Here is a 15405-nt window from a genome sequence, read left to right on the forward strand (position 1 = left end):
TCGACTTACATTGGACAAAAATGATGTATATAGAAGCGAATTGCGGAATTAGTAAGTGAGTGATTGTACTAAATATCGTATCGTACCCAAGGTATTGAATAGAAATGACAAGTCTTATGTCATTCTTATCATAGTGGGTAACAGAGATAGGAATGCGGAATAAGCAATGAGGCAAACGTGAGGTTATTGACTTGGGAGACGAGGAGGCTTGAAGTGTTGGAATTGACAGGGAGTGAGATCAGTTTGCGAGAATACGAGAGAGAGTAAGGACTGCAGATTGTGAGAGAGAAGCGAAGTGGAGAACGATTATTGGACAATGGTGTGTGATGAGATTGATGTCTGACATGGAGGTCAGACAAGTGACATTTGAGAGGACAAGTGTGGGAATAATCATAATCTATTTGTAAGGCAAGTAATATCCATTTCTAAACCAATCCAAATCGGTTCAGTCATGGAGAGTATAAAACCCATATCTAACTTAAGTTAATTTCTATCGCCATTCCTTTAAATGTAACCTCTTGCATTTATCACATTTAGGCTAACCGAGTGATAACCATCTGAGAGATGAATGAGAAATAACTACATCACCCAATTCAATCTAGAGGTTCTTGGTTCGATCTCATCGCAGTTTTAACATTGCGATACGATATCATAATGGGTATAAAATTCCCTTAATAGTACCTGTTTAAACCATTGCTGTACACGATCTGTGAATCTTGAAGATCAAAGAGCAATCATCGTATTCATGCGAACTCCGCCATTTGAACAATAACCTCTGCTGGTAATCCCTGTCTCCATTCAACTTTTGCGTCACGCAGGGACAATTCTCTTGATCTTCCTTGTTCATTTCGCGCCTCCCTTTGTCTTCCCTTCGCGCCGGAAACAGACGAGGCGGACATTTCCCAGAACGCAATATTCAGATGGTGAGGATTTACGGCCCCGATTTAACTACGGAACGGGGGCAAAATGAGTTTCTATCCGCAAAGTTTCCCCTGCAGCGTTACAATTGAGATCCATGAAGAGAAGTAGCAAAGGTTGGGAGATACTTATTTCCTCAAATTAAATGCATTTGAATGAGTGGAGGAACTTCTTAATTTAGTTCGTGACAAGTTGCGTTGTCTACTCTTCACATGGGCGTCTTAATTAATTTTTCTAGGGGGGGAGAGTCAGGCAATTGATAACACTTGAATAGTAGAAAGAATGGCAATAATAATAATAATAATAATAATAATAATTATTATTATTATTATTATTATTCAGGGTGTCTACCAGGCAAGAATGTCAAGAAAGTTAAGAAAAGTGAAGAAATAAACCAATAGGTAAAGAAAGTCAAGAAATTATGCTTTTGGTCAAGAATTGTTGCTATTTTTACAGTATAGTGGACTTACATTGTTTTATACCTGTACTGGGATTTGATAAAATTGAATAATTGGAAATCAAAATTTGTATTGAGTTGTGCTTAAGTCACTTTCTTTCTTAAAAATTACATTCTTGTATGCTTGAAGTTTTGTAAAAAATATTAAATAAAGTGATGTGGCCATTTTCCATCCAGGAAGAAGTCTGAAGCATTAATTTTTACATGCATGAATAATTAAGGCAAGTCTAATAAATCTCTTGTTAAAATACAGCTTCAGTTTTCATCTTAACTGGCCTTGTGGTAGGTCTTTTTTAATTGAATAAAAATATCTATTTTCTTAATTTACAACTATATCTAAGTAGGGAACGATTAAATAAATGTTAAGGAAAGGGGGGAGGTCAAGAAATGGGAAAAAAGGTTAAGAAGAAGTAATGAAAAAGTCAAGAATTTTGTATTTGTAATTTAGGCAGACACCCTGTATTTACAATTATTATTATTATTATTATAAAATAACTATTGTAAACAAATGAAATAAACCGTTTATTAGAAATGTATTCTTTTCATTATTATTATATGCTTGGGGTGACTTTTCCACTCGTTCCACCAAATAGTGAATATCCAACACAGCTGTTTTCCGTTATATTTTTACATTTCACAGTGTACCGAAATTGTACTATTTTCTATGAAATATTCTTTCATTAGGCCTGCCTAATTTGGGGGCGTGGGTCGCTCTGTCCCCCCTTGGCGACGCCCCTGCATGTAAAGGACATCAACACAAACAACTTTTATTAGTAACGCTACGAGCCCTCGAAAACGGCATTTTTCCATCTTGTATGTCTGGGAACCTACAACGATTAGGATATGCAAATTACACAAATCCTAATTCTTTATAAAGTTACGCCATATCAGTTGTCACCTCGTCATTTTTTCTACTTATTAGCTTAATCTGAAATCAAAGTAAACAAGTTTAATTATCCAGTCTATCGCTAGGTGGCACTCTAATGCAACTCCTCGCGAACGAAACGCCGCACGACCTTTCGTATAAATTACGTCAGTTTTTCTTTCCAGCGGCAACAGAGTGGCACTTCAAATTTACCAGGAAGTATTCCTAAGATACGGGAGGTAGCGCTAAACAGGCCTTAAGCTGATAGCGTTTCCTGTGCTTCAAAGTTTGGTTCGCTTCTTTTACGGTTTGCTACTTCGCGTGTCTAACACTTCAGGGAAAACAGCTGGTCTGCAATTCGTACGGCGACCCAATGCAGACCTTGGACTTCAGCAAGGGACGTTAATGTGGACCTTGAATTCGGGTAAGCAAGGTTTATGAGGTTCTGTTTCCTTGCTTCTCGCTTTACTAAATTATTTATTCCGAAGTAGTCTTGTGTGCTTGATCTTATATTGGCGTTAATACATCGAGACTTAATGTTCCCTAAACTAGTGGCATAAACAGGTGGAATTTTTGTCACTGGTTTAGAAAGTAATTACCGAATTAAAAGAAACTTTCTGCTTTAATCACGGTGAAAACTTATTTAATTCAATGTATGCTAACCATTTGAAGCATGCTGTGTTAACACAAAATTTTAAAAATACCATCAAAGTAAAACTACTTTTTGCGGACCATTAACCCACTGCATGCAACGGTGCGGTTGCTACAATGTTGTGCGATAAGTGATGCCCGTTGCATGGAGCGTTCATTTGCATTTGAGAAAAGGGCGTCTTGCATAAGGTGGAAAAAATGTTTGCCCCACAAACCATTCACGGTAAAATTAGGCAAGCAAAGTAATTGGATTGGATTGATTTGGTGTTTTAAGTCCACTTTATACACAGTAAGGTTAATCGGGACTGGACCTACAGTTTAAAGTGGAATCCGAACCACTATGTGCCTCCACCGAGTATCGAACCCGGGACCCCTTGATTACAAGGCAACGACGCTACCACTGCGCCATCGGGGAAGCCCATCAAGCATAGTAAAAATTAAGGGTAATCATAAACATAGTTTTGAAACTCTAATCATTGCAAAAAAATAGTTTTCTTCATAAATCAATGGTGTTTACTCCGTTCACGGACCCACTTATTTCGTGTTATTTTGCCATTTCTAGACGTGACCGCCAAATTTCAACTGCAGATTCGTGATTAGGAGGCCAAAATTAGTGAGTATGCCGAATTTCAAATTGGAGATACTTCGGAACGATTTAGGATGACCGGACCCCTTTCCGATTTTCTTCATATTTGGCATACTCACAAATTGAGGCCTCCTAATCACGAATCTGAAGTTAAAAGTTGTCGGAAACTTCTAGAAATAAGCGGAAAATAAGCGAAAATAAGGCGTTAGTTTTTGGAATGGAAACCGTCGATTTTCGCGAATTGTTTTTGTTTCACAAGGATATACAGTGAGTGTAAAAAGTGTTTGGATACTGCTGTAGTTGCCGTTCTGGATGATGGTAGGTGAGCGGGATAAACGTGCAATGGTTCTACCTCAAATTCTTTCTCTCTTGGCACAACAACGAAATAAAAATATCAAAACATAAACAATCCATGAACAATTATAACAAAAATGCCACAAATTATGGGCACAGAAAGTCTTTGGACACTTAGTAAAAAACATTAAAAAGGACCTCTGTGAAACACGATCAATAAACCTGGACTGCCATATACTCTATGTGATCAAACGTATCCGGACACACCGCAAAACGTGTGTTTATCATAGAGGGCGACACAGTACTGCCATCTACCGCGTAGAACACATAGTCAGCGAACTCAGTAGTCTGCAGACAGTGTGAGACAGCAGTATGGGATGGTCTGAGGAACTCTCAGGCTTTCAACGTGGTCAGTTGGTTGGGTGCCACTTGTGTAGGAAGTCTGGGTGTGAGATATCCACCCTCCTAAACATCCCTCTGTCCACTGTTTCCGTTGTTATAGTGAAGGGATGTGTACAACCCAAAAGCGTGCAGGCCAACCTCCCATGTTGACCTCCAGAGACCATCGAGTGTTGAATAGGATCGTACAGCATTATCGTCAATCATCCATTGCCACCATCACACAGGAATTCCGAACTGCATCAGGATCTACTCCAAGCACCATTACTGTTTGGCGCAAGGTGCGGCAACTTTGTTTCCATGGCCGAGCAGCTTCCCATAAGTCAAACATCACACAGACAAATGCCAAACGCCGCCTCGTGTGGTGCAAGGAGCGTCGAAAGTGGACCATAGAACAGTGCAAAACCGTTGTGTGGAGTGATGAATCACAATACACAATGTGGCGATCCGATGGTAGGGTGTGGGTGTGTCTACCATCCTGTACAGTGCAGACAGTGAAATTCGGAGGTGGCGGGGTTACAGTATGGTCATGTTTCTCCTGGAGGGGGCTTGGCCCCATTGTTGCTTTCCATGACAATGTCACGGCACAAGCTTACGTTGACATTTTAACACCTTTCATGCTGCCTACCGTCAAAGACCAGTTTGGGGATGACCATTGTGTCTTTCCGACACCCGTCCATACTGCAGGGCTTGTGGGGGAGTGGTTTGACGACATCATCATCTCAATAATGGACTGGTCTGCGCAGAGTCCTGATTTGAATCCCATAGAACATCTCTGGGATGTTTTGGAATGCCGACTTCGTGCTAAACCACACCGATCCACATCAATAGCTCTTCTCATTTTGGCGGTCTGCGAGGAATGGGCTGCCATTCCTCAGGAAACCTTCCAGGACCTGATTGAAAGTGTGCCTGTGAGAGTGAACGCTGTCATCAAGGCTAAGGGTGGGCCAACACTGTATTGACTGCCAGTGTTTCCGATGGAGGGTTGCCCAAACTTGTACTTTATTTTCAGGTGGGTGTCCGAATACTTCTGATCACATAAAGTACGTACCACTGACCCATTCAACCTCTGGGCTCCCAGCTGTCAGTTCGGATGTCTCAGTACTGGCAGTAGCTCCGCCTCATTGAACACGATAGTGCAACATGGGTCCCGGAAGGAGAGAGTTCACCGTTTGTGAACGTCGGCAAGTTATCCAGCTACACAACCAGTGCAAATCGTTAAGGGAAATATCACGCTTGTCCGGAATTCCTAAATCAACAGTGCACGTGATCATAGATCGCTTTGGCGAAAGAGAAACAGTAGAAAATGAGGTGAGGAGTGGACGAATAAGAGTGCTTTCTGTGCAAGACGAAAGGTTTATTTTGCGAAATATGAAAAAAGACCCCAAACCTAGTGCTCCGATGTTGGCTGCAAGCTTTCAAGACCGAGGTAAGCAAGTTTCCTCGAGTACAGTTCGTTACGTATGCCGACGAAATGCATACCATGGACGCGTGGCAAGGAATAAATTTTGGGTTAGTGCAATAAACAGAAAAAAGCTCCTCGAATTTGCCCTATATCACTGCAATTGCGATGCAGACTTCTGTAACAAAGTCATCTTTTCGGGCGAAAGCAAATTCGACTTATTTCGGTCGGATGGTAGGCATATGGTATGGCGGCAAAGAAATAGAGTTGGAGCCGCGAAACTTAATCCCAACTATCAAACACGGTGGCGGTTCACTCTTAGTATGGGGTTGTATGAGTGCTGCTGGGGTCGGCAAGTTGTATTTCATAGAGAGGACGATGGATCAGTACATGTACGTTGATATATTGAAGAATAATTTGCGCGCTAGTGCGGCTCAAATGAACTTGGGTAATGATTACTTGTTTCAACAGGACAACGATCCTAAGCATACCGCCCTTAATACAAAATTGTGGCTGTTATATAACACCCCAAAACAACTTCACACACCCGCTCAATCCCCAGATCTGAACTCCATAGAAAATTTATGGAGTGTATTAGAGAAACAGATAAGAAAAAGAAACATATCCAGCAAATCCGACCTAAAATTAGTATTGCAGGAAGAATGGAACGCCATTTCACCTCAGATTACTGAAGGTCTGGTAAAATCTGTACCAGACAGGCTCCAGGCAGTTATTCGTGCCAAAGCAAATCCAACAAAATATTAAATGCTTGTGTTTTTTGCAGAAAATATTGACAAGAATGGCAAGTGTCCAAAGACTTTTTGAGTTCAAAATATGTGATATTTTCGTTATTATTGTTTATAGATGGTTTCTTTTTAACATTTTGTATCTTCCTGTTGTGTCAGATAAACAAGTATATGAGGTAGAATGATGTGGTTTTTATTCCACTCGCCTACTTGCACCCACAACCCTGAGCGGATCCCCTGTTTACGTTCATTCAATGGTGTCCAAACACTTTTTACACTCACTGTATATATATTCCTGATACTACCACGACACCAAATTGAAACTATGTTTTCCTAACCTAACCACACGTCAATAGTTCGTGGGGCTGCGCCAATGGTTCGTGGGGCTGCGCCAATGGTTCGTGGGGTTAGCGCCAATGGTTCGTGGGGCTAGCGTCAATGGTTCGCAATTATTTTGCAATTTCTAGACGTTTCCGACAAATTTTAACTTCAGATTCGTCATTAGCAGGCCTCGTATGTCAAATATGAAGAAAATCTGAGATGGGTCCGGTCATCTTAAGTCATACCGATACTTCCGGTATTGCAAATTCGCTCCTTCCTAACACATGTTACCAACAAATATTGGTAACATTTCGAAAAACGTTTGTGAATTTATCAACATCTCATGTTAGAAACAGATTTCCCGTGTTGGCAACAAAAATTTTGTTATCGACAAGAACTCGGTAAAGATCAAAGAATGTTAGCAACATTTGTTACCAACACATGTTAACAGAGCTTTATCGATAGCAACATATCCCCCGCTTCTCCTCCCGCCACCATCACGCCAGTGACAACCAGCCAGCGAGTGCGGAAGCATCGTTTCGTGCGCGGTGTGTTTTGTTTTGTAATTTATTTACCATGGAAAATCTTTTGAGTGAGATGGAGTGATCAAAGGATCAAGTGCTGAACTTAGTTCAATTGTTCCGCGAAAAGCCTGTCCTTTGGGACCAAACTTATCCACAATTCAAAAGATAATAACCAACAGGTCACTTTCGCTATAATTAGCTCTTGCCCGCAGTGAAGGTCTCACCCAGAATCTTCTTGATCTTCCCTCTTGCGCCAAAATGACGCATGCTGCCACAGAGAGTACAACTTCCTCCACAGTCTGCTTCTTGCAGCCAACTGAGGTCATACAGCCAAAATGTTAACAAAAGTTAACAAAAATAAAGTCAAACTAGTGTTCGGGTGACCAACATTTGTTGCCAACATCTGTTGTTAACCGTGTTGGTAACAAAAAGTTGATGCCGATCCCTGTGGCGGAGTGGTTAGCACATCGCGCTACGACGCCAGGGGTCCCGGGTTCGAATCCTGGCCTGGGCATGGATATTTGTGAGTGTCCATTCATCAATTTCATCATATCATCACTCATCCCCATCTTCGTAAATTAGCTAAAAGTGGCACAGAAGGCGAAGTAAAATAAATCAAATCACAAAATCACAACAAAAAATTGATAACATTATCGGTGTAAACGCGGCTTTATATCTTTTGAGCTATTATTTGCAATTGTACCTGAATCTGGTCTATGATTGGATATTCGACTAGATTGAATCACGAACTTTGTTTTTGTATTGTATAGTTGTAACTTGAGCCACAAAATTGGATTTGACGGACTATTTTCCTTAAGAACAACCTTCCGTTGTTAAAAAAATAATAATAATAAATAAAAAGTATTTGCAGTGTGGTGGCGTTGTGGAAGGGCATTCAAAATTATTCCGACCAATCAGAAGACGTTTCTCGAAACAATACAGATATCGCCAAGATATTTGCTACATCTCATTTGATTATCCATTAAACGAATGGATTTAAAACGCATATTATCTCGTTTTTATCACCAACGCGGAGTTAGTCTATCAAATTTATTCGATATGACTTTATTAGTATCCTGTGCTATGCTTGAATGAAACAAACGTGTTACTTCTCTGAAAGACCTGAACTAAAGTAGAGTAGACCTGGAAATGGTGTAAAGTTTCCCCAGGAATTGCTCTGTCAATGACCTACCCGTTCGTCATCCCACGTGACCTCTTGATGTCTGCCACGGGTCATTAAGTACCTCTGGGTGGAATGTTATCGAGCTTCCCAAGTTTATTTTCCACGGACATAATGAGGCCGAAAAGGGCTCTCTTTTTCTTGAAGAGAATGAACGTGGAACTTTTCCTGTAATTCTAGCCTTTTCCTCGTCGGGATTCAGGAAATAGTGCCTCTCCTAATTACCGTCGATCACTTCCTCGTATAGCGTCACAGCAACGTGAAAAGGAAAATAAAATTTCCTGAATATGGTTGGCTTCACTGTATGACACTTGGAATAGGGTGTCTATTGACCGGAAGTTCCTGGAAATATGCGAGAATGACTTCTTCATTCAATCAAATTTGAATATTAGGATAATATTTATTCATAAATTTTAATAATTTATCTATGCATACTGATACTTTATTTTAAACAACTGAAACTAAACTGTTACAATATACAGGGTAATTCAAAATCATTCTCCCGATTCCATATGTCCATATCATTTGTTGACAGAGTTGATTTTATGTTTTAAGTCCACATATAAACTCAATCAACAAACTATGTGCAGATTTGAAATCGGGAGAATTATTTTGAATTACCCTGTATGTTTATAAATGTTGGATCAGGAAAATTCATAAAATATCTTATCATAATCTTGCAAGTGCTCTGTATGTCTTCACACGGCAACATGAGCTACGTCGAGACGATAGTCAAATTCCTTTGACATGCGGTACAGCATGTCAGTTGCCAGACTCTGCGAAAGTAAGGACGGTTTAGTTCGTACATAGTTGTGGCCAATGTTGCCATAATAAATGTCGCCTTTTTTCCTTTTCTGCACTGGGATAGCTACAGCACCAGTGGTGACATATAGAATTGTGATATGATATTTTATGAATTTTCCGTCACGTTTATGTCTCAACTTGGTATTGTAAGCAGAAAAGATGTAGCAATTTTAAACCAGGGAAATTAGTCTGTTTGTTTATAATTAATATTTAGCGTCTCTGTGCTGCCACTTTTGGCTAATGACGACGATGCAAGTGAGTAACGATTAGGTGAAATTTAATGAAGGGACACTCATAAAGAACCCCTATGCTCAAGCCGGGACTCGAACCTTGGAAATTCGGTGGCGAGATTGAAAGTGGACCAATCACACTCGACCACCGAGCGGGTTTCCATTATAAGTAGCAAGTAAGCTATTCAATTACATACATCAAAAGTTTTCTTTGTCAAATATTATTTTAAGCCTAATTATGCTGAGATATTCTAATCGGTACCGGACCTACAGTTTAAAGTGAATGAGATCTGAACCTCTGTGCAGTACACCTCATCCGCAGATCGAACCAGGAATCCTAGATCCTTAATTACTTCTGTCCCAGGGCCTCCACAGTGGCGTTGCGGTAGCGTCGGCGCCTTGTAATCAAGGGGTCCCGGGTTCGATACCCGGTGGAGGCACATAGTGATTCGGATCCCACTTTAAACTGTAATTCCAGTCCCGATTAGCCTTACTGTGCATAAAGTGAACTTAAAACACAAAATCAAATCAAATCAAACTTCTGTCCCACCAAATAATAAAAATTGTGTGTGTGTGTGTTTGTGTGTAGCTATATATAACATAGATCTAATCCAAATATTACTGCATTACTGCATCGTCACTGGTACATGGTATAACAAAGTAGCGTTAATTTCGAAATTTAATTCATAATCCAGATGTTAACTTAATGAACCATCGGAAGCTTTTCTACGAAACTGAATGCATTTGTTTCATTTTGCGCTTCACAATGCGCGTGCTGTAATCGCATTTATACAGTTGTAAAGCGTTTTAGTTTGTGTTTTGGGGCTGTTGAACTTGATGTGATTTTATTTATTCGGCGTCTCTTTTACGCCAATTTCGGTTAATCGCGACGATGAGGATGAGTGATGAAATTGATGAAGGGACACTCATGCCCAGGCCGAAATTCGAACCCTGGTGTCGTAACCACTCCTCCACGGAGGTCGACACAGTGTTTCGAATATATTCAATTCAGTATAAGCTTATTGATTTTACTGTGGATATACAGGGTGAGTCGCAAGTCACAAGACACTTCTGTAGTTCGTAAATGTAGATGGTACAAAAAATAGATTGCGCCACAACATGGCCATTATTATTGTCATGGTAATAACTTGGTTAAATATGTGCTTTACTCCAAACAATTATCCAAATTAACTACACTGTAAAATGGCTGGATAAATAACTGTTTAAAGACAGTGAGTTTCCGTTGCTTTCCAACAACCATACAAAATGACCGTAATATATTAACTGTTATTGTATGTTTAACCTAATGTATAAGTTTTTAAAAATAACTTTGGTGAAATCAACTGTAATGTATAATCATTACGCAAATTTACACATGATAAAATATTTAAATTTTAATAATAGAACAGTTGTGTCCCCTTTTTGTACATTAACTCAGACTGTTAAGTTTTAACCGTAGAATACTCTAAATACTACGATAACTTCTAACAGTGTACTAACGTTTTCTGCAAATTGTCATAAGCTTTTCGGGTATTTATTACATGAAAATATATATTTCTATTGCATGGAGGGGCTACTGCTAACCCTTCAGCCGTGACACATTTTGGTTATACTACAGGATCATTAGTGGCGGTTGTCCTTTGCTGATAGAACATCTAGACAAAAAAAGGGGGGGGGAGAAGGAGATAGAGAGAGAGAATAGAAACAAACTAACTATGTGTATATATGCGCTACATATATAAGTTACTGCTGTAGCTGTTATTTTCTCAATTTTACAATTTATACTTCAAAAATAATGCTCTTTTAAAGTTAATAAAATTTCTTCCTGATAAGACGACACAATTTCTTGAAAATGCAATTATATTTTTCTAATTTTAAATTTCAGATATAGCTAACCATTAATATATATTATATCAGTTATTTTTCTTGGATGCTATACATTCTTCGCTCTTTTAGCTTCACCTCAAACCAAATCTTGTTGAATTCGGTCCACTGGTTCTAGAGGTACTGAGCTTTGAATAGATCGATGCAAAAACTTCAACATGGCGTCGATCTTCAAGATGGCGGCGGGTTAAATCCGGCATCTCCACATCAGGCTAAGTTTGCAGTGTTTGTTATTTAATCTGGCGTGTAACGACATGTTTTCTTAACAGGTCCTTGCAATAACCCAAATATTTTAGGTTTAATTTAAGCTCATGTCCTTCAAAACAATCAATCCTAATCAGTTAACATGACTATCTCTGCTCTAGCGGAACGAGAATTTCGTACTGGTGCTTCAGAATTTTCTGCTTTCGAATGTTTCATTAATTTGTTCTGATGCTCGCAATGCAGGGATAAAATGATTTTCTCGTCTTGACTGGAAACAGAATGGACGTTCATTTGCTTCCGAAACAAAAATTGAGGAAAAACGTTTTCGAACTGCGCACCGGTTCCACCCAGAGGGATTGTCTGCGGTCGACTGCAGCAAGCAAGTTCCATTAGTGAATTACTGCTTCGATTTGTTGGATTTAATTTTGTTCTGGGCACTCGACCAATTGCAATTTCGCTCACGTTTATTTCCCATCGTTATTCGCCACCTCTCTCTCTTATATAATACTAGCTGATTGGCCGGCGTTGCCCGGGTATTTATTTATAGCAGTCTTCTATTAGACAGGAAAATAATAAATCCTAACTATAGTGTAAAATGAACTTGGAGTTGAACGGCATTGGGAGTGTCACTATTCATCTTAGCGACCCCGAACACTATGGATTCCACACTAATATCGGTAGTTTTCGATTATGTTTACATGTCACTCCCTTCCCACCCCTCCTAGGGGTGCCAGGGGTGTCCCGGAGTTGAATGGCATTGTGAGTCACTAGTCATCATAGCGACCCCGAAAATTATGGATTCAACACTAATATCGATCGTTTTCGATTATTTTTACATGTCACACCCTTCCCACCCGCACCCCTAGGAGTGCCAGGGGTGTCTTACCCACACAGTAGTTCTTTCCAGATTGTAAGTGATATGTGTACCAAGTTTGGTTGAAGTCGCTCCAGGCGTTCGAGAGTTATGCCGGAACAAACACACACACACACTCACACGCATACATCCATTTTTATATATTAATTTCTATAGTGTTAAAGGGCAGTCATGGAGAATTTACCGATTCTTTTATTGCTCTAACATGCTCCACGCTTTAAGGCAATTTCAATGCACAGTTAATTAAAATGAAACTTTGTTTTATTTACTGCAGTATTAGGGATTTCCCGATGGTGTAATGGTAACATCGTCGCCTTGTAATCAATGGGTCCCGGGTTCGATACCCGATGAAGGCGCAAAGCGGTTCGGATTCAACTTTAAACTGTAGGTCCAGTCCCGGTTCGCCTTCTGTCCATAAAGTTGACTTAAGAACTCAATCAAACCAAACCAGACAACGGGTCCCAGGTTCCATACTTGGTGGAGGCACATTGCACTGTGATTTGGATCTCACCTTAAACTGTAGGTCCAGTCCCGATTAGCCTATATGTGCATAAAGTGGACTTAACAGTTCAATTAAGTAATAAGTTTTCAGTAAAGTGTTACATTTGTAATTTCGTTATTTTACTCTTGTTTCTAATTTCAACGAGATATTTTCTACATGTTTTATTGCAGTAGTCGATACCAGAGCATATCAATATGTATCGACACCTTTTGTAATGGCTCCAGGTTCCAATCATTTGAGATGATTTTGTGCCACTATGATGGCTGGTCGATTCGAAGGTTTCTGGTTCGAGTCCTGATCTGGGAATAGGTGATCCTGTGGGAGCGTCCCATTAATTTCATCACTTGGGAACAAACCAGTCAACAGCCACGTTTTATACCGTTGGGGTATAACACGCTGCACAAGACTCCATTCGAGTGGAGAAATCCTAAAGTGACACTCATCACGTGCCGCTTGTCGCTTCGATGTGAAATCCGTACCCTTTGAATTATGGCTAAGTAATCAACTGAGAACAAATCAACGTTACGCAATTCAGAACTTATGAAAAAGGTATGATAATTACACATTTACTTTCGTACAAATGGGCATCAGAAAGGATGGTTAAGACTACACATTTCATGTATGGTAATATACAGGGTGGTCCAAGTGTCTGGGGTCACGGCCCAATCAAGAAATTGAAACATGTCTGTTAAAAACTTCCTGTCATTTTTTAAAACCAATAGTCATGGAAGAATATTAACTACTCAGTGGCATGCCGAGGATTTTTGAAAGAGGGGGTTACGTACACTATTTTAATAGTCAACCCTTATTTTGCCATCTTTTCCTGCCGTTCACGTTTTTTTAGGAATATTGGGACAAACGTGGGTTATAACCCCCACCAAGCTCACCTTGGGCACCCTACTGACTATACAATATTATACTGTCTCAGAAGATAAAATCTACCCTGGTCAAAAGCTGAAGCTCTAAATAAGCACTCAATACAAATGAGGATAAAACAGGACAACATAGCCCCACAGAGGATTTTACTGACCGTGGATCCAGGCGCCAAAGCCTCGTTGGCCTTCAAGAATCGGTTACTAGGGTGTACTGCATAGAAGTGAGGTTTACTTTGTTCTTTTGTGTACCTTCTCAGGTACCCCTTATACGCCCTTGAATCGTACGTTTTTGAGGGCTGGTGCGGAAGTTGTCAGATGCTTGTTTGGCGTTTTGGTTCAATTCTTGAAGTTCTCATTGCTTAAAACAAAGAAAATAAACTTGATGATGGACAGTTTGCTTGGTAATACTTATGTATCCTACTCTACAAATGTAGTTAGACCATGCTCATAATTTCGTTCTGTCTCCTTCATCTTAGGTTCAGAATCGGACACTTCAGACGATGAGTTCACCAAGGAAACTAAGAAGGTTGACGCTCAGCAAGATTTCGTACCTTCAGGAGCGCGCATTGCAACGCACGCGCACATAGATCAATACAAACCAATCAAGGTTCCTCGGAATGATGTGTCCGACGTCTACTTCACAGGTAAGTGGAGCAGAATTTCATCAAATATGCTTTCTCTATCAACAGGCACGTTTCATCTTAGTGCACGAAATCAAAACAGACAATTGCAATTTGGAAATTGCATTAATAGATTATGTAAAGTTATAAATATTCTAACTTAGAATTTATAATAACTGACCATAGAAAATCGCCAGTGAAATAATGAAAACGCGGCATTTCTTTCTGTAGATTCATCCGTTGAACTTTTGATATTACTTGTACGTTTTGGTACACCATCACACTTTCGTATTTCCGTTATTTTATTCCATTGAGATATAATATCTTGCATATTCTAGCTGGTCAGTTTTCTCGTGCGAAACTCTTGAAATATTTATATGGACATTTTGTCCTTCATTGCAGGCGGTGGTAGTGTGTGTAGCTTTTAGTTGACATATAGTGCATTCCGTGTACCTGACTAAACGTTCTCCTTTGTAAGAATCGCCAATAGAAACGATTACGAGCGAGTTAGTTGAGTGAATAATCTGATAATTCCCGTTCTTGAGGTACTAGGTTCTTAAATTTCTTCGCTTCATATTTAGCCGATCGAACGCAAACTGTAATATACAGGAAAATCAAAAGTCGTCCCTTCACTCCACATTCTGGTGTTCCCCAAGGGTCCAACCTTGGACCGCTTTTGTCTTTATTACTTATCAACGACTTACCAAATTGCATACAAAATTCTCAAAAGTTGCTTTTCGCCGACGATCTTAAGCTTTTCCACGAAATAACTATCTCTGACGACTGTTTGAAACTACAGGAAGATGTAGAGAGAGTGATCTCTTGGTGTTAAAATAACAAGTTGGATCTTAACCCAACAAAATGCAGCGTAGTCACTTACACAAAAAGCAAAGCACCTTGTGTGTTTCCATACCGTATTAAAAATGTACAAATCACGCGCAAAAATGAAATTAAAGACCTCGGAGTGACCTTCGACACCAAGCTCAAATTTAATAAGCATATTGAAACTGTTACTAACGACGCTTTCAGAAACTTAGGTTTTATAATCCGGTCAAGCCACGACTTCACG

At 39.8% G+C, this 15405-nt stretch overlaps 1 protein-coding gene across 3 annotated transcripts in view; it reads left to right on the forward strand.

Annotated features, from left to right (window-relative positions):
- LOC145987661 (uncharacterized) overlaps positions 1–15405 on the forward strand; it is a 457555-nt gene that overhangs the window by 256386 nt on the left and 185764 nt on the right. For all 3 annotated transcript variants that reach the window (XM_083122178.1, XM_083122179.1, XM_083122180.1), the window contains one exon: positions 14193–14360. In XM_083122178.1, coding sequence (XP_082978304.1) covers positions 14193–14360 — 168 coding nt within the window. The remainder of the gene's footprint in view (positions 1–14192; positions 14361–15405) is intronic.

This window comes from Lepisma saccharinum, chromosome 5, assembly GCF_977018435.1.
Source record: "Lepisma saccharinum chromosome 5, izLepSacc3.1, whole genome shotgun sequence".
NCBI lineage: Eukaryota > Metazoa > Arthropoda > Insecta > Zygentoma > Lepismatidae > Lepisma > Lepisma saccharinum.